Source organism: Calidris pugnax, unplaced genomic scaffold (genome assembly GCF_001431845.1).
Source record: "Calidris pugnax isolate Ruff unplaced genomic scaffold, ASM143184v1 scaffold273, whole genome shotgun sequence".
NCBI lineage: Eukaryota > Metazoa > Chordata > Aves > Charadriiformes > Scolopacidae > Calidris > Calidris pugnax.
The window spans coordinates 6,786,102-6,812,060 of record NW_015094508.1 but is presented as its reverse complement, the minus strand read 5'-3'; the positions used below and the strand labels follow the sequence as shown (position 1 = coordinate 6,812,060).

Genomic DNA, 25,959 nt, shown 5'->3' with positions numbered 1-25,959 from the left:
ACAGTTTGTGTTCTGTAGAATTACTGAAAAATTTGACCTGGTCTTGAAAACTGGAGAAGGACCTTTTGAAAAGACACTATCTCAAAGGCAGGCAAATTTTCAGGGTTCTGTCTGCAGAGATAGACTCTTTCTCATTCTTGAATAAAATAAATTAATCTTTGTGGCATGGAACTGAGCGACAAGATTTTGTATTTAAAATAAAATATTACATTGTTGAAGGACCAAGGTATTCTGGAAATAATGCTGCTAATAATACAGTTGAGATATGCATGTTATTCATTCTGTGAACTGCTAAACAGTGCACTTAACCGAAAGTGTTCGGTGGATTCCCTGAGAAGCATTTGAGCAAACGAGTAATTCCGATTATTTCAGCAAGATGACCAATACACTTAAAGTTTAGGCTTGTATTTAAATACCTTTCTGAACTTGACTCATTGTCTGTTTAGCTATGTGCTTAACTCAGTTCCTATTTAAAAGGGCTAAATGCCTAAGCAACTCTGTCATTTATTTGGTTAAGTGTATATTGAATTGGCTGTATGTAAGCGCATACTTAAATTAGGCATATACTTATGTACGTTACTGACCAAGGATCTGAATTAGAATGCAGACAAACCACTTTAGGAACCATTTCTGCTATTGGATTTACTAGAGCAATGTCTGTTGACCCTGTAGAAAGCTGCATGACTATCCAGTTAATTGCAAGATGCTAGCTGTTCAGGATAAGGTCTGGTTCATTTGTCATTTGAAACACTTAAGTATTTCAATTTTCAGAAGAACCAGTACATAATTCTATGCCTAATTTGCATGCACAGCTGCTGGAGCTATATATTCGAAAGCCTGTTAGTTAGCTACATATTAGGCAGGATGTGCAGCAAAATACCTGATACTCATGAGCAGTCAGGCAAATTGGGTACAACTCTCATTGCATGTCTGACTTCAAAGTGGGATCTGTAAAAAGTGCTGAACATTGTGATGATGTCTCAGATTCATGCATGTTTTTTAAAAAGCCCTGGAAGTCATTATTGCACAGTTAATTCCTAAGTGCTAATAATTTTCCTATTTTTCTCCTTTAGATAGAAAAGTGAAGTGGTTTGTTACATGTTAAGGAGCAAGGTGCCTCAAAATTTAACATAAATAAAATAAGTGTAAATAGGAAGCATGAGGAAAAAATGGGTACTGTTATTTTATCTTTTCTATTCCACCCATGCTACATATAAATTAAGTTTCATTTAGATTTGTTTTGTCCTTTGGTCATACCCAACTGTAACACAGCCTTTGCAGATCTGTAGAACAGGTTTGCAACACTTTTTTTTTTTCCTTCTTTTCATTTTTTTTAAAGTAGTATGTTTCCTGTGGGGTCTGTTGGAACTCATATAGCTAAAACTGCACAGTAGTTTGAGACTTACCTCATATTTTGCTTTTTGATAAGAATATTAATATATTCATTTAAAAATCCCTAAGTTAGGGGGTGTATAGTTAAAGCATACACAGTTTTAACCAAAGCAGTAAAATCCACTGACGCAGTGGATTGACTTTTAAAACTATGTTTAAATAAAAGCATTTACTTTAATAAAGTGCATGAGGTAGTACTAAAGGGCTTAGTTGGATAGCATAAATACAGCTAAGCCAGTAATTTTTGATAGGTATCAATACTTGGTATAATTAGAATTTCTTTCTTTCATTTTTCAGTTTAGTGTTTAATGTTTGTACATGTTTAAATCCCTTTGAATTTCAAATTTAATGTGTACATTTAATTGTAATCATAATGATTTAACTATTAAATCTTTTGATTTTTGAAGATCTTTTGGGGTTCATTTAGCAGTCTAATTATGACTAATGTTGAGTGAAACCTGTGTTTAATTCAGATTGGATATTACTTAAACTTTTAGCATGGCAGGGGAATAGAATCTGATTGAAATAGTAGGAAATACATATTTTGGGAAAATATGGCTTACTTAGTGGATCAGTTATGATTTTCTTCAATCTCAGTAAATTTCAAGCTAATTTATCAAAGTTTCAGATAAACTGAGGTGACCTAGAATGTGAGACAATACAAATCTAAATATTTTCTCCTCTCCCCTCCTCCACCTCCAGCTTCACTTGTAGTATGTATTGTGTGGAGTCACTGTAGTTCAGTAGTTTTTATTTGATTTTCATTTATTTTTACATCCAAAGTAGGTAGCACCAGAGGATTAAGAAAAAACCACAAATTTCAGTTAGCACATACGTTGGGTTTTTTCTTTTTTTTTTTTTCTTTTCTTTTACTGATTTGGTTATTTGCCATTTCTGGGGATTAAACTTTAAAAAATGTTCTTCTTTTCTGTATCTGATGTTCTGTGTGCTATTAGTGATGCAGCCAACACGAACGGTTGTCATGTGTAAAACAACTTTCGATCACCGCGAAAACACCGCCCTGGGAAAGCGTCCATGCTTGATATCGTTTGGTTCATGAACATTAAGTTTCCAGTACAGGTGACCCATAGCTCAAAGTGTTAAATAATTGTATACATTATTCAGTTTTTAAAATAATAATCCATTAATGAGATTGCTAGTCTTTGAAGTTTTGCTCACTTTTGTTTTTCCTAGTAGAACAGGGTAAAAGGAAAAACTTAAGTTCTTATTTGTTTCTTTGTAAGGATCTGGTAGATAGATTCGTTGTTATTTATTACATTTTTAAATGCAAGGGTAATTGTAAAATCATAGAAAGAGTAACACCTGTGTAGCGTTCCAACTCTGTGTAATGCTTTCATTTGCTTCTTCAGGTAAAATCCCAGATGAAGCCAAAGCCCTTTCTCTGTTGGCGCCTGCTCCTACAATGACAAGCCTGATGCCTGGTGCAGGGTTGCTTCCTATACCTACACCAACCCCTTTGACTACAGTAAGTAAAATTCTGTTGCTGTTTGATTTCTGGTTTCCACTATACTGAATAGCCTTTTCTGTGTTCAGAGAACGTGAACTATCTAATCTATGGATGTTGTTCCTCTTGTATGCCTGATCAGTGAGGGTTTAGCTGCAGTGCCTCTTCTAAGGGTAGATCACAAGATGTGTGTGCATTACCTTTCCTGGTTTTTTTTTCTGGATTATTTTTTTGCAAAACAGTCGGTAAGTACTGATTTTTGGTTGCGTCCATTTTAATTGTTCTTTTGTAGACCCATCAATTTCACCCAGTGGCAGTTCTATCCAGCTCCTAAGCATTTGTTGCAACATAATAGTCACATTGACACAGTTCTTCGGAATAATAAAATGCTGCATTAAGTTTCTTTTACTATTATCTTTACGACAGGGTTTTTGACCCCTAGCCTAGCAATGTTTTCACTACAAGAAGCATAGGAGCTAGCTGCTGCTACTTCTGCTCGGTTCCCTTTTGCCTTTGTAAGCCTTTCTTGACATCAGCAGGCTGCTGTGACCTATTCAGGGAAAATAGAGTAATTTTCCCTTTTGTTACATAAAAAAAGAAAATAAAAGTACCGGTGGCTTGTTGAGATTTTCTCACACTTGTTAGAACATTTGTTTGCTGGAAAGGCAGTTGCTTTTTGGGTGGAAAAAAACACCTTAAACCAGGAACTCAGCAGACCAATTTGGTAGTGATTTTTCAGTGACTTTTTTTGGTAACATTCCACAGGAGACATTTCAATTCCCGGTTGCAAAAATAAGAGGTGTATTGTTTTCATTCTCTAGGAAGTGCCTGTGTTTGTAGGGATAGAACTTACACTTAATATCCTTCACATTTCAGCTGTAATTAATTTTGCCTTATGTGATGTGTTTGTCCAAAAGGTACCTTATCTGTCCCTTTGATGGACTGATAACTATTACAGAAAAAATTGATGCTGGGCACTGCAAATTCCTTTCTTCCCTTGCCAGACAAGGGATCAGCAGTTCCTCATCTACTCCTAATACTTGTTGTGGCAAAAAAAACCAAAACAAAACAAAAAATTAGTAGTGTCTGAAGGCATCTTACTCAATTTGATTGACTGTAAGCGTTACAAATTCAAGCCGATATGTTTTCTGATTGATATACTGCATCCCTGGCCATACCGCTTTAGAAGATATTAACTTATAGCCCACTGAAAATCTGAACTATAGAAGGTTACTTATGGGTAGATTTTTATTGTATAAAACACATGGTCATTGGGACCTTAAAGTATTGCCTGTATTCATTAGATTTATTTTTACGGAAAGGCACGAGGCAGGCAAATATTAACAAGTAAAGTATCCCACCAGTGTTGGTTGGAAAGCATATTCTGTTTTTGTGTTTTCCAGCTCGGTGTTTCACTTGGCACTTTGGGCGCTATACCAGCAGCAGCATTGGACCCTAACATTACGGCACTGGGAGAAATACCACAGCCACCAATAATGGGCAATGTGGATCCATCCAAAATTGATGAAATCAGGAGAACAGTCTATGTTGGAAACTTGAATTCCCAGGTAGGTTTTTTTTGTGTCTAATGGAAATACTAATGGAAGGTGTAAAATTGTCATTTATGAATTCTAATCTTGTATGGTAAAGAATTTTTCTTAGTTGGTGGCAACAGGAATTTTAAAAAAACCACAAAAATAATCTTTTTATTTACTAGTGATATTTAAAATTTTGAATGCTTCTGTGCCAACCAGATCAGACCAGATTGTGGAATTCATTCTGGCAGGATACCAGAGAAATGACACTGCTGCTGAATTCAAGAAACATGATTGTGTCTGTTGTGCAAAATGTCCAGCTGGGTTGTGTTAGCTGGGCAATGCCTCAGAAGTCGTGAGACCATGGTAGCTCTCCCCCACAACATTGTGCAGTTGCTTAAGTACAGCAAGATGGAATGATGTGTTCTTGTGGAAGTTGCAAAATTAGCACCTTTGAGTTCCTATATAACAGGAAAGTTAGTTCTGTCAGCAATTAGTTTTTTTCAGCAATTGATTGAATGAATTGAAAAAATGATTTGGTGTTGACTGATGGCAATGTAAGTATTTTGTTTTGTTGTTTTTTGACTGCCAAAGTAGCTACCAGAGTGTGGAAGTGCTGTTGATTGTGATAAAATAAGCTGGAAGCTAGTAGAAAAAAAGATAAAAGCTAATATTGTTAGCTTTTGTAATATTTTTAAGATATTTTTGTAATACTGTTTTTACAATACAATACAACTTTTTTGTAATATTGTTTAGATATTATTTTTTTTTTAATTGATCGAAATTCACAGGCAGTAGTTTGGACACAGGTATATAAGGAAATTCCTCATCATTTATTTCAACTGAGTTGCCTGAAAAGTTCGAAGTCCTGTACAAATGCTTTTTTAACCTAGATGTAGGATCAGTGCTTGTGGTTGCACTATTTTAAATTGTAATACAGTCTTTAGATTAATGGAAGAAAAAATACCTGTCTTTGTTAAAGTGTAAGATTGCCTCATGTTGCCTCTATAATATTGGTGAGATAAATTTCCAAAATTTGTAGCTCTTAGATTATGTGATATATTGGATCAGTGTTTTTAATTATATATTTTACTTCAGCTGAGGTTTTCGACTTTTTCTAGACTACAACAGCAGATCAGCTGCTTGAATTCTTTAAGCAAGTTGGAGAAGTCAAATTTGTGCGAATGGCGGGTGATGAGACGCAACCAACACGATTTGCTTTTGTGGAATTTGCAGACCAAAATTCTGTACCTCGAGCTCTTGCCTTTAATGGAGTTATGTTTGGAGACAGGCCACTAAAGTAAGAAATTAATTATCTGTATGACTATTAAATGAGAGATTTCTTTGTATCCTTATACATTTATGACTCCCATGTTCAGGAAACTGCTGTGATGAATATTTTTTCAATATAAGAACCTATTGTTAGCAAACTGGAACATTTTTATAAACTCCAATTTCAAGGTTGGGCATAACTTTCTCTGAGACAAATATGGATGACATTGAGTAAAATACATTTGTATTTAATGTTGAGGTAGTAGGAGCTATAATAGTGAAAGAATCTGCAAAGTCCTTAGTACTAATTAAGGTTTCTGTATGATGTGTATGTAGTTTGTAGGCTTTAGTGTAGAGATTTGATCTGAAATAGAGAAGCAGGTTCCTGCACTTGGATTAGAAAATATTTTGGCACCGAAGTATTGTGCCACATTTATTTAAAAGTGGTAAGATTTGAAAGCAATAAAAGACATTTCAGATACTTAGAATAGATGAATGTTTGGAAAAATCTGTAGTTTTGCTGAACTTTAAAGTTTTTAGTCACACATGGAAGTTGAGGTATTGTTCTTTCTTAATTGTTTTTCATTTTCCCTTTTCAAGTTGTTGGGAGTTAAAGGTTTTATTTTTCCTTTATTTAGAATAAATCACTCCAATAATGCAATAGTGAAGCCTCCTGAAATGACACCACAAGCTGCTGCCAAGGAACTGGAAGAAGTGATGAAGCGAGTAAGGGAAGCCCAGTCTTTCATATCTGCTGCTATTGAGCCAGGTAGGTATATGATGTTCATTACCTCACGTTCTCTGAGTACCTTGGCACACACTGTAAAGAGCATTTTCACACACAGGAAAATGGTACTTCAAAAGTGAACAATATGTGTTGGAGAAAAAAGACAATTATGAAAATTGTGTTCATGCAACAAAGCAGTGGAATGAAGCTGACTTTTTATTTCATCATGTTTAATTTCCAGATACATGCTCACTGAATGTTTTCAAAAATGCAGAGTTAATACTAAATCAATTACTTTATGTTGGTGCTTTTTAAAGTACTTACAAACTTTTAAAAGGAAATGTTTTATATTTTATTTTGTTCTCCTCTAGCACCCGTTACTGCCATAGTTTCATGATTAGAGGAAACTAGCATGGTTCTGAAAGCAAGCAGTTTAATTTTGTACCTGCACTATGCTCTTTTTCGTGCTGGCTCAAGACTGGGCTCATAGCAAATGGGATCAGAGAACAAATCAGGGATAAAACTTTACATACTGTAAAGGACTTTTTTCCATCTAAATTGGTTTCCCAATGAAAATGCCACATCAAAGAGAAAGGTGTTGGTGGGTTGGGAGGTTAGACAGACATTGCAGTGCTGATTTATCCTAACTTATGCTGTGGTTTTGCAATCAGTTTAAAAAAATTCTCAATGTGTCAGACTTGTAGTTGAGAGCCTCCTTTTTCTTTTCATCAGTGGGATTTTGTCATTCTTCTTACTAACAAACCCAGACATTGTCTTACATAGATTAGGTAGTGCAGAGTCTTGGGGGGGGAAGGGAGATTCTGTTGTTTTTTAGGGTTGGAAGAAAAATATTTCTAATGCTTCCTCAATGTTAGAGCAGCAAATAACAATCTTTTAGAGTCTAAACTAAATTCTGATGAGGTCACTGTTAAGATTTCTGTTGGCTTCCTGGCCTTTGGATCAAACTTTTCATCCCTTCCTCCCACAAAACAGTATCTGAGGAATAAAACTTCAGTATTTGCACAGTGGTTTAAATATCTAAAAGTACAGAAAGTATTAATTATTATTTACATTTTTGCTTGTTTTCAAATATATGCCCTCTAAATTTACTTGGTTCTTCTCAGGTTATTTAAAAAAATAAGAAAGTAATTATATTAAATAATAGACCAGGAGGAGAACATGTTGTGATCTTGTGCATTGTGGCAGCAACATAAATCCCATTCCTAATAGAGCTAGCTGTTTATAATTATCTGGTTTATGTGTACTGCTGCAGGATGGCTGCACTCAACGAGTATATGCAATGACTTTCTTGGATGTTTCTGAAGGCTATTTGCAAAGAAGGAAGATATGCAAAGAGTAGGCCCCTTGCACTATATGTGGTACATTCCACTTGTGCCAGATTGTTAACTGGGATCTTTAAATGTTCTGAGCTTACACTGCAAAGTGGTTTTTTCCTCTCAGAGTCTGGAAAGAGCAGTGAAAGAAAAGGCGGTCGATCCCGTTCCCATTCTCGTTCAGAATCCAGGTCTAGCTCAAAATCCCGATCTAGAAGAAAAAGATCACACTCAAAACACAGGTAGGTATGGGTTTTATTTTGGACTAAGAGATTGTACTGGGATATTTTTTAGTAGTGGTGGTTACTGAGATTTCTTACTGAGTCATAAGACAAGTGTCCCTGTAGAGATGACTAATTTACACTGAGCAGATCAGAGTAATCAGGAACTTTGTCTCTGAATGGATATTCTTTCCCTCTAAATGCTAAATGTTTTAAGGAAGGCAGCTTTTGTGCCATGTGGCATAGCTATTTCTATGGTTTTATGGTACATTTTGTGCCATGTAGCATAATACAATTTTGTGACCTGTATTTTAAAAAGAGTTACCTGTGTTTTGTGGATCAAACATGCAGTTTACTGGTAACTTCCTGAGCAGACAGACTACATGGTTTTGCTAGTAGAAAGTCCTGATGACCTAACTTTGAAATATCAGGTTAACAAATGCAGTATTTTTATTTAATGTACTGTAAATGTAAGGCTATGGGTTTTTAAAAGCAGAAGAATAAGTCTTAAAGGGCAGGTTTTCATTCTTCAGATTTTTTTGCTTTGCTAAATTTGTTCTGAAACAGACTTTGAAATATGGGAGGAAATAAAATTACTAGGTCATCCGTAAAGTATACCCATTGAGATTTTGTCCAAGAATGAGACAGTCGTGCTATGTGAGTCTTTGAAATTCTTCCTGAAATGGTTCAGATTCTTTCAATGTCAGGAACGTCTTCAGAACATTTACGTAATGGAAAGTTATTTGGCTATGTTATGTATCACCAAAAAAAATAAAAAAAGAAATTCAAAAGTTATTTGATAGCTTACACTTTTAAAAGGTGAGTGTTGTCAGTGTTGCAGCAAAAGCTCTGTTGCATTGTTATACATCATCTTTTAATAAGGCAACTAGAATTCCTTGAGATACTGAAAAGCTGGCCAGAAGGAGTTATCACCAATTATACTACCAAACAAATACAATATAAGTACAGGCTTCAGTTTTGCAATAGCAAGACACAACAGTACATGAAATTAAAATCTTAGGTACCTTCTTAATGCAGAAAGAATAATTTTGTCATTTCCTTATTGCTTGTTTCTCTGCTGTTTCTCTAACTCAGGACATAACTGAAAACAATCTGTGTTTTGTGTAACCCTCCAGTAACCTCAGTAGTATTTTGTAGTAGTATTTTTGTGTTGACACAAACCAAATTGATTTTTAAAAGATAAACTTGCTTTTTTTTCACTTGTGGAAATCCTGTGCTTTGAACAACTTTTAATGGTTAGTTATTTTTTTCTCATGATTTACCACTACTATTTTCAGTTTTGAGAACATGCTGAAAAAGGCCAGTCTGATCTGTTGCAACAACTTAATCCCTAAGAACAAGCTACCCTTACCACTTCCACATTTCACTGTTTTATGAAACACTTGAATAATTTTTATCTCTATAATAGAAGATTTATTCGAGGTCTTATTTTGACTCATTTGTAATTAATTTGCCCTGTAGTTAGTCTGTATTTCTGCAGTGATTAGCAGAGCAAAGCTGTAGGTAAAAAATGGTTGCCTCTCCTCTCGTTACTCTGTGTGTCTTGAGCTGCAGAAGACAGGTGGAGCTGGTATCTTTTGTACCTCCCTGTTCTTCAGGATTTACTAAGTAATTTACATGGCCTTTCTGTCTTTGGTAAGTTAAACTTCATGGTACCTTAACCTCTCAGGCAAAGTATCCAATGGTTTTTTGAAACTTAAAGTTCAAATATAGCTTCTTATTTCTGCTTTCCAAGGGAGTATGATCTTCCGAAAAAAGAGAGCATATTGGAAAAGAAATATAGTAATTTTAAAAGTTTTATTTTCCTCATCAAATCTGCAACTATACTATATATGTTTACCAGAAGAATTTAATAGGATTTTTATCAGAGTACCTGCACTTTATTTGCATTCCTTATTTATCATGTAGTAAATGCTCATTCCTTTTCTTGAGACTTCTTATAGTTGAAATCTATGCTAACAAATCCTTTCAACTTGACTAAATGCTAAGCCACAGATAGTGTTGGGGTTTTTTTTTTGGTTGAGTTTTTAAAAGATTACTTAAATTTTAAGGCTGGTGAACAATGCAAAAAGAGACCAGTTAGAGTGACCAAGGCTGCAATAAGTGACTGGGTCTGAAGAAAACCAAAATGTAACTTATTATTTTTACAAGTTGATACAAATTGGCTGTAATAGGGTTTATGCACTGTAATTTACTAGGGACAGCTAACCTAATATGATAGGAATTAATATTTTCTGGGATGTTCAGGGAAGTTACTATGAAACATGATTATTACTTAAATGGCACCTTGTTTCAAAGGAGGGGATGTGCACCTGGTGAAGCATAAAGTATACATATTTGCAAAAGTGTTGGTAGGCAGTGTATTGCTGAGGTGTAACTGTATAATTTTATGTAATGAAGCAAGTTTTATGGGTTTTTTTCTCTTTGTTGGTTGACCTGATTTTTATGAAGTTTCAGTATTAAAATATTTTTCTTTTGTCATTGTTCATATAGAAGTAGATCTGGCAACAGATCGCTCTCAAGACACAAGGACAGACGCAGATCTAGGAGTCCCCTGAAAAAACGGTCTCGATCTAGGGAAAGGCGAAAATCAAGAAGTCGCTCTCATTCTCGGTAAGTTCCGTTCCTACGAAAATATACTGTTCTTAGAACACAGTATAGAATTTTTGAAAAAAAAAATCTAGCAGACTTTTTAGGTGATAGTAAACGGTGGAATCTCCAAATGCTCTAGCCTGTCCCCAGGCTTTGTCTGTGGGACAAAAGAATAGAAAGTAAATTTTAATGCTGAGTGTACTGGTTGTGGCTGGGATATAGTAGTTCACATGGTGCTCAAGGGGGTTAAATTACCACACTGAGGAACCTAAACTTTAACCAACATTTATACCAGCATGCAAGCTGATTGAAAATACGTAACTTTAATTGCTGGACTTTAAGGAATAGGTTAGGAATGTTCTGGGTAGCCTGTGCAACCCACAATAAAGTGGATAATGCTTGTTCAATATGTATCTGTTGAGAAGATTGGATTCAGGCCGAACTTGATCCCATATTCTGGGAACATGTATAAAGTTTTTGTGCACAATTTTTTATTTTTGCCTTTGGCTACCTCATGTTGTCCATACACTGCTGTGGGTGCAAGTGCCTGTGTCTGTTATATGGCATATTTGCATTTCAAAATCTAATACATCTATGTTTTACCTAGTCTATTCATTTTTATGTTTGATCATCTAATTATTGAGCTGTGAAATTCCAACAAGATAATAACATTTTCTGAGGGATGATGTAGTGAATATTCACAAATCAAAAGTGCCTATGAAAGTAGCTTCATGAACAGAAGTCTTGGTACTTTTCTTTCTTTTTCATCTCTGTAATTCCCATAATTCATTTAAAGGGAGCTTCATACTTAGGTTGTGCAGTTGCTTCTTGTTTTTTGAGGGAAGAAGTTTTTTGGGAAAGAGAACTGCAGATCTGTGGACCTCGGTGGAAACAGGAACACGCTATGTAGCTAGCTGGGCTTTACTGATGGACTCCTTTGATTCTCTCTTGCTATTGTCTGGAGCTTCTTGAGATGTCTGCTCACTGGAAGGGACAGGTCTAATGAAATCTCTGTGATGAATTAACTGGAAGGCATGTCATGGGTCATTGTGAGACTCTTTGCTGTTGCAGGGATTGTGTGCTGTTTTATCTTTATGATCTTACATTCCTTCTCTGAGGCTTCTGAAGAACTATTTGCCAAAACCTGATGGGAGCCAAAGTTGTCAGGTCACAGAGCATACAACAGCCTACTAATTAGCAGTTGAGAAGAAAATACAGCCAAACACTTCTTCCATTGAAGAAAGCTGGGGACTGTCCTTAGGGCCTTTCACATGTGAAGGAGTCTCTGAGAATCTTCACAAATCCTAGAATAGGTACCATTGCCAATAGACAGGAACTTCTGTCAGTCTGGTTGTCTTGGACACGTAAAGGTCTGCGTCTGCTAGCTAACTTCTCCTCTTGTGCTTTCTCCCATTTCTCTCTCTAAAAATTGCTCATTTTCATATGTCGTAGAGGCAGTTCTAGGACTCGTGTGTCTCTCTGCTAGAAACGAAAGATGGAGTCCCACACTTCCAGATGACCCTATACCAAAATGTGATGTTCTAGCCAGAGCTGTGATCTAATCAGTTTTTGTTTGGCTTGACAACTAGTTCATCAGTTGGAATTTTCCTCACTGTTCTTTTTATGAACCTGTGTCATTCTGCCTGTCCCAAAGAAGCTGACTTTCTATGTTATCCTGTTCTGTTCCATAATTTTTGAATTGCTAATTACATTACATACGATTGGATTGTCATGATGGAGTTTTGACCTTACATTTGCTTTTTGAGGGAATTTATCTGGTGAATTTTATCCCTGTTTTTTTATTCCTGTTTATTAATCGTTGTTGGACTTCCAAGCAATTCCAGGATATCTGTGTGAGAGAATATGTAGAGTAAAGACTTCTGTCAGTCAGCTGTTAATTATCCATGTCAGGGTAGTTAATCTGCAATCCATTTTATGTGGATATGCTTTTAGTAAGGAGTGGATTTACAGATTATAAAGTTTGTCTCGCTCCTGTCAAATGTAGAAAATTTATTCATGTATAGTAACATGACTGTGAGGTGAACAGATATATTCTCTTGAAGTATAATAACATCGCTCTGAAGATCACAGTTTGATTTGATTTTTGGCCTCCCTTTCTCCGTTTGTTTTCCAAATTTTTACTAGCTGTATAACCTTTCCCTCGTGGGGAACAAGGGTGAAAAATTAAAATATTGAGTAATTACTGTTTTCAGTAGAGACCCACACTTTATCTTGAGCAATTAACGTATGCTAAAGAGTTAGTTGTAATTTTAATTGGAAAGTTCAAGGATGAATTAATGGATTTGTGTTTGGCTTTTCACAGGGACAAGAAAAGAGACAAAGAAAAGGTCAAGGAAAAAGAAAAGGCCAAAGAAAAGGAGAAGGAGAGAGACAGAGACAAGGAGAAGGAGAGAGACCGAGACAGAGACAAAGACAGGGAGAGAGAACGAGATAAGGAGAGAAACAGGGAGAAGGACAAGGAGAAGGACAGGGAGAGGGATAAAGAGCGAAATAAAGATCGCGAGAGGGTCAGAGACAAAGACAAGGATAGGGACAGGGACAAGGATAAGGACAAAGATAAGGACAGGGAAAAGGAAAAAGATAAGGAGAAGGAAAAAGACAGGGAAGAGATAGACCAGAACAAGGAAAAAGAAGATACTGAGAAAGAAGGAGAGAAGGACAGAGAGAAGATTAAGGACAAGGAGGGAGATAAGGATAAAGGAGGGGAAAAAGAGAAGGACAGAGACAAAGAAAAGGAAAAAGATGGGGATAAAGAGAAGGAGCGAGAAAGAGAAAAAGAGAGAGATGATAAAAAGAAGAAAGAGAAGAGATCCAGAACACCCCCAAGAAGCTATAGCTCTTCAAGAAGATCTCGTAGCTCCAGCAGGTTTGTTTAGAATTTTTTCACGCTTTTTGTAACTTGTCAGTTCAGTGAGGCACCACCCCAGTTTTTATGTATCAATATCACCATGTCCCTTACTAATTAAATTTGTATTATTTCTGTTTTGTAGATTTTCCTATAAAGTAAAATCTATTACAAAGAGCTCTGTATGATGCCTGATACAACATAGTTTCTTGTTGGGCTGCTGGTGCTTGCCTTTCACATAACCATATAGTGTAGTCCTTGAGGACAGTAAGTAGATGATTCTTATGCCATTTCTCTGTGTTGGAGCCATCTGAAAGTTCTGATAAAGCAACATCACGCATCATCTCTGTTCTGAAGAGAGTTTGAGTCACTGTTACATAGTTCCTTGGTTACTTACATACTGTGCAGTGTTGGTCTGCAGATCTTACAAGCAGTTGGGTGATAGTACTCGCCGCTCTTCAGCTGGATGGCTGAACAGCAGGAAGCAAGCACATCACTTGGCTGGCTAGCCAATCGGAATGTATGTATCTCAGTGTATATCAGTTGGAAGATAAGGATATCTTGTTTGGTTGGTTAGATGGCCAGGTACAAGTAAAAAGTAACATTCCTTAACAATGCTGGTAGTAAAGAGGGAAACATCCAAGTTAATGTAGCTGTTGTTTTTTGCCTCTGAAGGAGGATAAGCTGGGAGAAAGTCTGGAGAAATTCAGTATGCAGCAAAAGGAGGCTGTGAGGTTGATTATAAGCTCTGTAAGTGGACTAACTCAGGCATATTCTAAAAGCGTTGTGGCTAACTTAACTTCAGAAGCTTTGGTGGAAAAAGTCCTTTCTTTATACCTCAGGAATGAGGGAGTTCAGTAGTACCATGTGTCTAATTTAGATACCAAATCTTAGCTGTTACCTTGAGAGAATGAAATGCAGGATGAATTAGGAAAAGTTCTCTGTATTATAATCATTTCACTGCACAAAAGCAAAATTCCAACAGTCCTCAAAATTCAGGAGTTCATGGTTCTTAGAAGGCAGAAAAGGGTATGATAGTTTCTGAACATTCTGCTTACCTTATATGAAATGTCCGTGCTGTTTTTGGAGGTCTGTGGGCAAAATACTGTGGCTTCCTTAAGCATATGCAGCTTCCTGTTTTAATGCATTTTTAACATTATTTCATGGGTTGAAGTCTTACATAGACTAGAGGTAGCTTCTGCCAGCTTTGAAAACTTTTTCTGTCCATGAAACATTTTCTGTCTGTAGGCCTCAGGAGTGTTAAGTAAGTGTAGCAAAACAATTGAAGATCTTGACAATGTGTAGATTATATAAGAACCTCAGTGGAAGACCCAGTTCCTAATGTTAAATAGCAAGTGCAGCTAGCTGGATGTTACCAAAAATTCATACTCAACAAACAATTGTCTGCCACAATTACGCTTCCCTTTAAGAATTTTCCTATTTAAGAACGCCATGGAAGACTAACTTGGGCAGAGAATACTAGTGAAAATCAGTGCATCTCTTCTAGTGGACTCATAGTACAAAACTTTACTTTGATATTAAGTTATTTTTTGTACAGATGTTACTAAACAAGCACAGTCTTCTTTTGAAGGGTGAGAGAAATACGCTTTTTAATATAGATTTACAATTCTTTCTTCAGATATAGCATTGTCCTTAGAGTGTCAATACTGGGGCCAATACTGTTGAACATAGAATCATAGAATGGTTAGAGTTGGAAGTTAAAGATCAAGTTCCAGCCCCCCTGCCATGGGCAGGGACACCTCCCACTAGAGCAGGTTGCTCAAAGCCCCATCCAGCCTGGCCTTGAACACCTGCAGGGTTGGGGCATCCACAACTTCTCTGGGCAACCTGTTCCAGTGTCTCACCACCCTCACTGTAAAGAATTTCTTCCTAATATCTAATCTAAATCTCCCTGCTTTCAGTTTGAAACCATTACCCCTTGTCCTATCACTGCATTCCCTGATAAAGGATCCCTCCCATGGACATCCATGGCCTAGACAGCAGGACAGACTGCACCCTTGGCAAGTTTGCAGGCAATGCAGAACTGGAGGGAGAGGCTGGTACAACAAGGGAGTGTACTGACATTCAGAGAAACCTCAACAGACAGGAAAAATGGGCTGACAGCCATCTCATGGAATTGAACAAAGAGAAAGGCCAAGTCGTGCACCCAGGCAGAAGTAACCCTGTTGTACCACTAGAGCATGGGGGCTGACTGGCTGGAGGGCTGGCTGGCAGAAAGAGACCTAGGGGCCCTTGCAGCCAAGAAGGCGAAGGCCAGCAGTATGCAGAGCTGCATTAGATAGAGCATTGTGAGCAGGTCAAGGAGGGCAACTCTTTCCCTCTTCTCAGCACTGGTGAGGCCACATCTGGAATCCTGTGTCTGGTTCAGGGCTCCCTGTTACAAGAGACAGTCCAGTGTGAGTCCAGTGAAAGAATGTGAAACTGATAAAGGTCTTGGAGCATCCATCATGCAAGGAGAGACTGAGGGAGCTGGAGTTGTTTAGCCTGGAAAAGAGAAGGCTGAGGGGGTGTCTTGTCAATGTGTATGAATACCTGATGTGAGAGTGTGAAAAAGACAGAGCCAGACTTGTCAGGGGGGACCAGTGACAGGCTAAAAGGTAATAGACATGTATTGACATACAGGAAATAAAGGCTTTTTTTCTGATGTTTAAATTGTGGTTTTTCTGGGCAAATTGGAACTAGCTACCATGAGAGATTGTGGAGTCTCCATACATGGAGGTATTAAAAATCTGACTGGATGTAGCCCTGAGTAACCTGCTCTAGTTGACCCTGTTTTAAGGTTGGGGAGGGAGATGTTGGGCTAGGTGGTCTCCAGAGGGGTCTTCCGACCTCAGTAATCTGTTCTTCTCAGAAAAGCAACTGTGAATATGTAGGGCTACAGAGTCCTGGTTAGCTTGCATTTAGGGCTGCCTTTTTCACATTGATGATTGATGTTGTCTAGTTGAAATGGTTACAAACCTTTCTGGAGAGGATTATCCAACAAACTGGCATTTCAGCTGCCTGGATTTACAGTGCAGCATGGAGTTTGGACTGCTAAACCTTTACCTGATGAGTGTAATATATTGGACAAGTAGTTGTTATTTTCATGAAGAGGTGAATGTGGAATAGGACATACAGGACCTTCTAAGAACTAGATGGCAACTGACCTTACTTTACTGACAGACAGTATTCAGGTACTAGAAATCAGATGGCTATCTGTGATTTCTAGCTGAAGAAAGAGACACAGACTAGGGGAAGAGGAGGATCTGGCTCCTTTTCCAACAGACATCTACAGGCTAGCAGAGGACACAGGTACCGAATTTAGTTCTGTGTATGATTAAGAGACATGGGATCACTATAAAAGTATTCAGACTTTTTTTTTCTTAAATTTTGCTGTATTGGTATTGCTTAGGAGTGTTAAAAAAACAGGTGCACAAAAATCTTTGTATAGACAAATGTAATAGAGATGGCAACAAATACCGTCAGACACACATTTCCACTTGAAATATGAAAAGCAAAACCTGAAAATTGAATTGAATGAAAAAACACTTTGAAGTGTAATGTAGGCACTTGGTTACTCACAGATATGTATGCTGGAAAGCAAAATAAAGTGGGGATGTAGTCAGTGTAGACCCAGTGGGAGCATTGTCAGAATAGTGTATCGTTTTCCAGTTAGCCTCATTTGGAAAGTGATGATAAATGTGAAGATGTTCAAAATGAGATGCATCAGCTAGTAAGCAGCTGATCAGTGATTGTATTCTTTTCTCCATGTTTTTGAGGCCGCTTTATGTTTTGTTTACCAAAGATTGAATCAAACTTCGGGGCTTGCTGAACAAAATAATTGCAAAATTTTGTTCTGTACAGCTTCAGGTCATGGTAGATGATATTGTCAGCATAACAATCCAGATAGTGATACTAGGCATATCTTAATGTACCCTTTTATAATTTATGTAAGAACTGTTGATTTCTTGACCTTTCTAAATACTGAAGATACAAATATCCACACCTAATGGTGTGACTTGCAAAAGCTGGTATGCATTAACTATAATATTTGTGCTATATCTTGAAGTGCCTTCTCAACTAGTTTTTAACTTCCCTGTTTTTCATTGGTGGTTCTTCCTGTTCGCTTTTCCTGCCCTGTGAAGAGGTGATTGGAAAAAATCATCTTACTTTGAGAGAGAGAGGTTCTGTGTTCTTGTTGAATGAAGTTTTACTGGCTGTTTTTGCTTTATTTTAACATGTGCCTGAGTACGCTTGCAATCAATTACTTAATGTTTTGTTCTATTCAAGATCAGACTCCATAACAGCAATTTCAGCAAATTCCATATATCTATGTAAACAGCTGTTGTAAAATAACCGTGAGCTCTTCTGTGTGCTCTACTGTGAGCTCTACTGCTAGGAAAACAGTAGATATTCTGATTTTGACAAAAACTTGAGCTTATTTTGCACTGTTTGCTTCTAGACCAATAAGAATGCTAGTTCATGTATTCAGGAATTAAAATTCAGTCAGCCTGAACTGAAATTATGGTGATTTTCAGGTGTAATGTTATATTTTGAGATTCGTATTGCTCTAGTTACATCTTTCGTGTTAATGTGGCTCTTCATTCCGTTTCTTTTCCTTGCTGAGGAAACTCTTACTTAATACAGGATTACTGAATTCAGTGTGTTTCCATTGTTATCAGGTGTAAGTACAAGCCCATGAGAATAAACAAAAAACTAAAATCTGAAAGGGCACAGCCTTTTTTCCCCACTTCCAGCCTTCCTTCTCCTACCAAACTGTGGCTCTTCATTCCGTTTCTTTTCCTTGCTGAGGAAACTCTTACTTAATACAGGATTACTGAATTCAGTGTGTTTCCATTGTTATCAGGTGTAAGTACAAGCCCATGAGAATAAACAAAAAACTAAAATCTGAAAGGGCACAGCCTTTTTTCCCCACTTCCAGCCTTCCTTCTCCTACCAAACTGAACATTGAACATTTTTTTTTTTTTTTTGCTTTCTACAGTTCATATATTGTTGGTGATATATAATGTTAAATTCAGGGTTATTTACTTAATTGTTTTGTCAGATCATTTTAAGAGCTTTCTGTTTTTATCTGGTTCCTAAGTTTATTATTTCTCTTCTTTGATGATCTTGAATTTCTTGGTCCTGTAGAGAAAGACGTAAAAGGAAGAGTAGAAGTCTCTCCAAATCTCCTAAAACATCCAAAACAACAAAAAGAAAGTCTTCACGAACTCCTTCTCCGAGAAGGTCAGTTTGATTTAAACGTAAAAGTTAATGAGCATCAAAGGAGGAAGAATCTATAGTATTTTCATCATTTAAATGCCCTTGCACTAATCGTCTCAGATTATTTCAGTTTATCAGCATGATTCAGTTTTGATTTAAAACAGATTTGCGTTTTGGTATGCTTTCAACTGGAGAGTTTCAAATCTGTCAACAGTGCAAATTTGCTTCAAATCCATAAAATTCCTTCATTGTATACAAATTAATTTGGTTTTCTCTTTGCAAATGCTGTGCATACTGAACACATGGATTCTTTAGCTCTCTTCAGTCAAAAAATCCCCTTGTCTTTATGAAGGGATTTTTTTTTACGTTTTAGGGTCTTATTTGAAAACCCACAGATGAGAGTTTAGTTTGCAGGTAAATGGTTTAAAGGTTGTTGCTGTTGGATTAAATTCTGATTTGAGTAAAAATTTTGTGCAACAGAAACAAGAAAGAGAAAAAAAGAGAAAGAGATGCAAATAACGAAAGAAGAGAAAGAGAACGCTCCACCTCCAAGAAAAAAAGTAGTAAAGAAAAAGAGGGAAGGGAGAAATCTGACAAAAGCACCACTACTTTGAAGGTAAGCTGTGTGACCAAGCGATAAGCAGAGTGAAGTGATGCTAGTGGAGCTGTTACTGAAATTCCCTCACTTCTTTTTCTTTCTTTTCCTCCTCTTTTCTTTTTCTCGTGTTTTCCTTACCAAATTATTACCATTTGGGTTTAGCTTTTGGCAGTTGGAGACCTAAGTTGGTGTAAGTGGTTCAATTGTTAGTAGAGTTTGAAAAGCAGCATGCCTTTGAGTAGTTTGTTGTACTCAGAATTATTCAGCTGTTACAAAACAGCTGGTTTGGGTGACTCTGTCCACGTGCTTAAGTAATTATCTTATCCAAGAAGTCTTAGAATGCATCAGATACCTGACAAAAAATGTGAAATAGAGTGTTTAATTCTATTTAATTCAGAAAATATGGTGAAATCTTAATTTCTGGAGCTGTTACTCATAGTTTCCATGGTGCTGCTTGTTCTGGTTTTTTTTGAATATTGATGATAAAGACAGATCACACTATGGCAATGATTTCTTGGATGATGAGTTGTTATGAGTGCCTAACTTCAGCTGATTGAAAAGAAAATTTAAAAAAAAAAAAGAAAAGAAGCTGACACCTATTATTCTGAAAATTGGGAGATAAGATAGGCATGTAAAAATTGAGACAATAAAAATACACATAGTTGCAAGTCACTTCCTATAATGTTAAGATTATTTTTTTTATAAAGTAATTCTATCTTTGGTAGGACAAAGATCACGCTAAAGAGGATCAGAATTCAGAAACTGACAAGGAAGTGGACAACAGAGATACAGAAAGGACAGATGAAGTCAAACTACAACAGAATGGGAACTGTCAGCCAAATGAAGAAGACCTCTCAATTAAAATGGAAGAGGTTTAAAGCAAAGAATGGACCTCTGATTCAACTAGGAAACGCAATCCAAAGCTTTTTATTCCCCAGAATGAGGAAGAAAATGTCAAAGCAATCAACCTGAACGTGTTGATAGTACTAGTAGCTCTTCCAATTCTTGTGATAGCTTTGTTGTCTTCTTGCTGTAAAGCAAGAGAGCACGGACCAGTAGGTATATCATGAAAAGGCAGATGCCATCAAAACTATTCATCTCTGAAAATCCATGCATTTCCATGATGGCTGTACTTACTTGTAAAATGATTTATGTTAAGTTCTGCCATAAGCTGTTACAAATAAGTAGAAACTGAAAGGTGTAAACCTGTACTACCCAAAAAAACCTGAAGATGTGCATTGAAGGTTGTTTAAAATAACTCCTTGTTGATTAATTTTTTTTTTGTTTTACCTTGTAGGTTAAAAAATCCACAAAAACTTAAATGTGTACTGTTTGATGTGCTTGGAAATGGTGCATAATTATACACACTTTTCTTTTGTTGTAAATGACAACTGTAGGGAAAGGGTTTTTAAACGTAAATGTAGTTTTACGGTTAATATGTTAAATACCCCCTGACTAGTATGTTTTTCATTTGCTCACTGCTTGAGATTCTTGGGGTTTATTATTTAAAATAATTTCTTACTAATATCTTTAAAATTAATATTTCTTTTAAAGTATTTGAACAATGCATGCTACTTTTCTGTTCCTAAGAGGAGCATTGCCATTTTATAGATAATAGGTTAGCTTGCTGGGTTATTTTGGGACTGTTTTGTTATTTTGTTTTCTTTTGTCCTTCCAGAAGTGAGCACATCTTTATCATATTATCAGAAATTACAGCTGTGTTTTGAGCTGTACTGCAGTGTGTCTGTTCAGCTGCAAATAGTACAGGTGCCATTATGAAAAGAAATATTTTTTATTTGTTTAAAAAATATGGGAGCACAAGCAGAAGCTTTAGTGCCTTCTTAAAATGTGGTATTTTCTAGAAGGGTATGTGCTATTACTTGTTTTTGGCTAAATCTTACGTGATCTCTCTTGCTATTTTGCCACCACCATACTGTAGACAAGAATGCAAGTGACTTGCCAGAACGGTTGTTTGATTCACTTGTTAAAATACTAAAGCTCCATTTTTACTTTTATTTTTTGTTATTAGAAGAGATTTATAGATGAAAGCAAAGATGCAATTTGGGGACCACCACTGTACAAAAGTAGTAGCTGAATACAAAGCATTTTCTGATCACCTGCATCAAAGACAACCTACATTTGGATGGCCTTAATTGTTACCTCTCCATCATCTTCTCTGATAGCTGTTGGGTGATGTCACAGGAATTGTATGCAAAGAAGTGGGGATAAATAATTTTGGGAAAAAAGTTCTAATTTACACTGTAGTTATATGGGGTTCTTTTTTCGTTCTTTGGGGAGAAAGCATGTAAGAAGAGAATGACAAAGCAAATATTTTTGTCAAGGTAAAACACGGCTTGTGTTCTCTGAACTAATTTAATTGGTTACATAGGATTTCTTAAGAGTCATACCTTTAAAACTTAATTATACCTGAAATTGAGGAGATTATTTTTAATACAACTTAATACAATCAAATGACTTAATTGCCTTACCTCATGGGAAGAGTTATTTCTTTCAGTTAAAAAAAAAAGAATAGGATATTTGCTGTTTGCTTTCATTTTGTTTTTCTTTTCCTTTGCATAGTTAATTCTTCAAAAAAAGATAAAGCATGTTACAAGGAGTGAAAAATTTGCCCAATTCCTAAGGTAATGAAACCCAGTTTGATCGTGAAGCTACTTGATCACTCTTCATTTTCAATAGGTTTTAATGTTCTTGCCACTGTGTACATTTAAAACTATGGAAAATGCTTTACCATGTAAAGTATAGACAGTCATTTTTGTGATGTTTAAGCCACATGCTATTGGCTGGTAAACAGCTTATTCTGATAAAAGAATGACAAATCTGTATGCTTACAGGAAGACTGTGAAGGATTGTGTCTTGCAACAACAGCTGTCTTATTTATGATGTGTAAGTAGCATAGAGCAAAGAGATTGTTTGTATACTTGTTATCTTTGGTACCATTTCACTAATAAAATTAAGTATTTTAGAGGGAAGTTTCTGCTGGTACATACTTATTGAAGGAATATTTTTAGTTGATTGGTCTTATTCAGGCAGCTTCTTTGATTTGAAATGGGGATACCAGTGAAAATATACATGTATTATTTATAATATCTTTGAAAAACTAAGTTTCTCCTTGGGGAGGAATTAGAATTCTTGCAGTGTATCATGTTTCAGCTGAGTTTTGTTACCCTGAAATTGCATAGCTCTGGTATATATCAGTTACAGAATATGTAAAGGATTGTGTGCAGTTAGCTAAGAAACATGCCTTTGGAAATTAGTAGTTACAGATTGGCAGCCTTACTAATTTATCACATGTGTAAGTCCATATGCACCACATTGTTGCATTGTATGTGAATTAATGGTTCCCTTACAAAATGCTTTTTTTAAAAAAAGGCAAAAAAGACCCCAAACCAACCAACCGCCAAACACGTTTCCTCCCCACACCAGGTCATATTTTCTTACAAATGCTGTATTTTCTGGGTTTGCTTTGTAAATACTCTGCAGATCTGTGAGGTAGTTAAGTTCTGTCTATTTGTATTAGGTGTTTTACAGTTCCCCTCTTCCTAAAAAGCTACTAGAGAGAGCTGTTATTTGTAAAATGCCTGTCTCTGCAGAGCGTGGCTCACTTTTAAGCGGGTAGCGTAGCGCAGTAGTGAAGTTCCTGCTTGCTCCAAGGGGATTGTGTGCATCATCCATGGAATGTGTCCATCTTCCATTGCCTTCTCCTTCTCAAGTTTGCATGCTGAGCTGCCGTGTCAGATTGTTTGGGTTTGCACTTTATAAACAACATTAAATGGAGTGAGTGTTTTGAGAACGGTGTAGTTCATGATAGCTGTACTGTTTTAAATGCAATTTCATTTGAGTCAGCCTTTATTTGAAAATGTTGTGACTTGTAATTGCTCAGAGAAGCGGCCATAGGGTGCTATTTTGCCAGGACCATGTAAAACACATACGTGCTTGAGCTTCCATTAGTGACCGCAGTTATTTCGCAACAGTGTTTCTGGGTAAAGATAGGCTTTTTCTTTGGATTTTGAAAGAAGAAGGTAGCAGGAGACAACAACAGGATAGAGTTGGCCTTCCGTAGGTTTACATAGGTGTGAGGGATGAAATTTTGTTTGCAAACACTGACGGTTGTATGGTGTGTAAAGAATACTGTTTTTCGTATTTCAAAATTAGAACTAAGTGGGGCAAAAAGCACTTCAGCTGGAAACTAGAAGCATCTGAAGCACGTCTGAAAAATCAGCGAGACCTGGGTTCTGCCTACTCATTAGTCACCTGCTAATTTTTTTGGTGGCGATTTCATACAGATCCATCTGAGCAAGCTTTACATTAGCGGGCTGACAGCAGCAGCGTATGTGCAGCTTGGGTTCTGAAATGAGCTGTGGGCACCTGAGTGTGTTGTCTCTGCTGCAAAGAAGGTGACTTCCCTAGTCTGCGGCGTGCTTTGCCTTGCTTGCTGGGGTCCTTTGGTCCAGCTACAGCCAAGGCAGCATCTGAAATTACTTTGAACCCCTGCAAATCTGGTACATAGTGGCTCCTCTGTGCTGCCCTTGGCTTGTACTGGTATCTTGTAAGAGTTACTAGGTTTAGGGTTTTCTGTAATTTTCTTTTGGTCTAAGGAAGAGATAATAAGTAAAGGCTGCTTTGTATGATACAAACTATTGTGTACTTCATACCTGTCCGTATTAGTGTTATTTTTTTCATTTGTGTCTGACCATTTCAAGTGGTAATGCCATAGTGTTGTGTGTGTAACCTCTGCTTTTCAGTCTGAAACATCCCTGCATCGGTGTCTTTTTGTTAATTTGTGAAAGAAGGTTAGAGTTCATATATTTTAATTTTGCCAACCATTCACTTAGAGGAAAAAAAAAAAAATCAGGCAAAAGTGATCTTGAATTTTATACGTGTTAGTGTGAAAATGGCATTATAACAGTAAAACAAATAATCTTAAAAGATGTGAAATCTGAACAAAGACTTGCAAACTGGAGCATATGATGTGTCCCACCTGCCACTTGGTGGTAGTTTCAGTTTTCTAGCAATCAGTTACTGCCTTTGGTGTTATCATAATTTTAAAAGTAAGAATTGGATTTAGTGATACAAATGTTGAGATCTGTAAATGCCTAAAATAATGAGTAGGCGCTTAGTGCAGAAAGATGTAGTTTTCTCACCAGAGACTGGAGTGTGCACAATTGAAATATGAGATATCATTAGTGCTATTACCTGAAGAGAATCTAAGACTTAGTTGTTTGCTAATACGTAAACAGAAAAAATGTTTTCAGCCTGTACCTTAGGTTTATTTTTATATGTTGAAAAGTGTAATTAAAGTAATATTGAAAATAAAACGCACTGTATGAAAAGGACTTTTTTTTTCTATATATAAGATACACTTTCAATTGTGTTTTCTTCTAAACTTTTAAATGTCTTTGCATGCAGTGTTTATTTCAAATTCAAGAATGCTTCATTGTAGGTAAGTTCTGTTGCAGGATCCGAGTGCATTAGTTTCAGTGTTTCTTCGGTATTATTTTCAATATAAAACAGCTCAATAAACTTGTCTGATGGTATGAGGAGGCAGCTATTTTCCCCGTAGTTTTGAGGAAAATAGGTCTAACACTTTGATTCCGTATTGTGTAAGTAAATACTACAGTTAAGAAGCTATCTATGAACTTCAGTTTTTACAATATTTTCTGAAATTATTCTGGATTATTATCCAAGAGGGGAAAAAAATTTTGTCGTGACAGTTTTATGATTGTTGAGCTTAACACAGCAGAATACAGTCAGCAAAAGTAAGTTTTCAGCTGTTTATGTATTCCTGAAAATTTCAGCTGATGCTTTTTAAAATTCAATACATTTTTTACATTGATCTAGTGCCAGATTTGACACAAGACTAGAGATTTTTGGTGTATAAAACATGTTCCATAATAACCTTGTTAATGAAATTGTTCTTCTCCCCTTGAAAGGGCTACATGTGTCTTTTTTTACCTGAAAGGCTGTTGCCAGCAATGGTAAAAGAATCATTTCATCTTCCTTTCAATCAGTCCTTGGTGTCTTCAGTGAGGCTGCCAGTTAAGTAGCTTTCTTAGAAGAAGTAGTTGCTGCTCTACTGAGTAAAACCTTCCTTAGTGCAAAGATGTAGAGCTACTGCTGCACTGATGAGTAAATGATGGGCCACTCAGAAATCGCTACTTCATAAATAGATAATTTTCATCATATTTTAATCAAAGGAATGAGTGATCTGCTCTGGAAACATCAAGAGAGTAATTTGACATGCACAGCTCGTGTAGTCTGTCAGTAGATCCTTTCTGGTATTTTTCCCACTGGTGCAGGAGCTGTGATTGATTTGTCGTACACAGCCCCTATCTCAGTCTGAGTTCAGATATACCCGGGGAACCAAAGCAGCAAAAATACTGTCTCCCTTCTCTAAATTTGATATTTCTGGTAATAAAGTAGGTCTTCTAAGTTTAATAGATGTATAAGCAAACTCATTCCATGTTGGTAGAGTATATTTTTGCATTAATTAAGCAACTATGAAATGGTACAAGTAAAGAAATGTCAAATGCTGCTACTATGTTGTTGTTATTTTTGTAAATAAACAATGTCTCAAAGTTTAAACAGTGTTACAAACTCACTTCCACTAAATTTATGTGAGGTACAGAAATGGCCGTGAAGCAGTTCTGTATCTCTCTCTCTTTTTTTTTTTTTTTTTTTTTTAGGTGTGCGTT

At 36.5% G+C, this 25,959-nt stretch overlaps 1 protein-coding gene across 6 annotated transcripts in view; it reads left to right on the top strand.

Annotated features, from left to right (window-relative positions):
- The window catches only part of SREK1 (splicing regulatory glutamine/lysine-rich protein 1), a 41,826-nt gene extending 17,244 nt beyond the window's left edge, over window positions 1–24,582 (top strand). The window contains exons 1-12 of one of the 6 annotated variants that reach the window (XM_014964908.1): window positions 15–1,173; window positions 2,349–2,472; window positions 2,763–2,878; window positions 4,261–4,425; window positions 5,514–5,692; window positions 6,303–6,433; window positions 7,853–7,967; window positions 10,461–10,580; window positions 12,883–13,446; window positions 18,577–18,672; window positions 19,129–19,264; window positions 19,972–24,582. In XM_014964908.1, the coding sequence (XP_014820394.1) occupies window positions 2,816–2,878; window positions 4,261–4,425; window positions 5,514–5,692; window positions 6,303–6,433; window positions 7,853–7,967; window positions 10,461–10,580; window positions 12,883–13,446; window positions 18,577–18,672; window positions 19,129–19,264; window positions 19,972–20,124 (1,722 nt within the window). In that variant the 5' untranslated portion in view covers window positions 15–1,173; window positions 2,349–2,472; window positions 2,763–2,815 and the 3' untranslated portion in view covers window positions 20,125–24,582. Of the gene's footprint in view, window positions 1–14; window positions 2,473–2,762; window positions 2,879–4,260; window positions 4,426–5,513; window positions 5,693–6,302; window positions 6,434–7,664; window positions 7,968–10,460; window positions 10,581–12,882; window positions 13,447–18,576; window positions 18,673–19,128; window positions 19,265–19,971 lie in introns of those variants that run through there. The other 5 variants (XM_014964907.1, XM_014964906.1, XM_014964909.1 and 2 more) reach the window with 5 other exon arrangements.
- The last annotated feature ends 1,377 nt before the right edge of the window (window positions 24,583–25,959 follow it).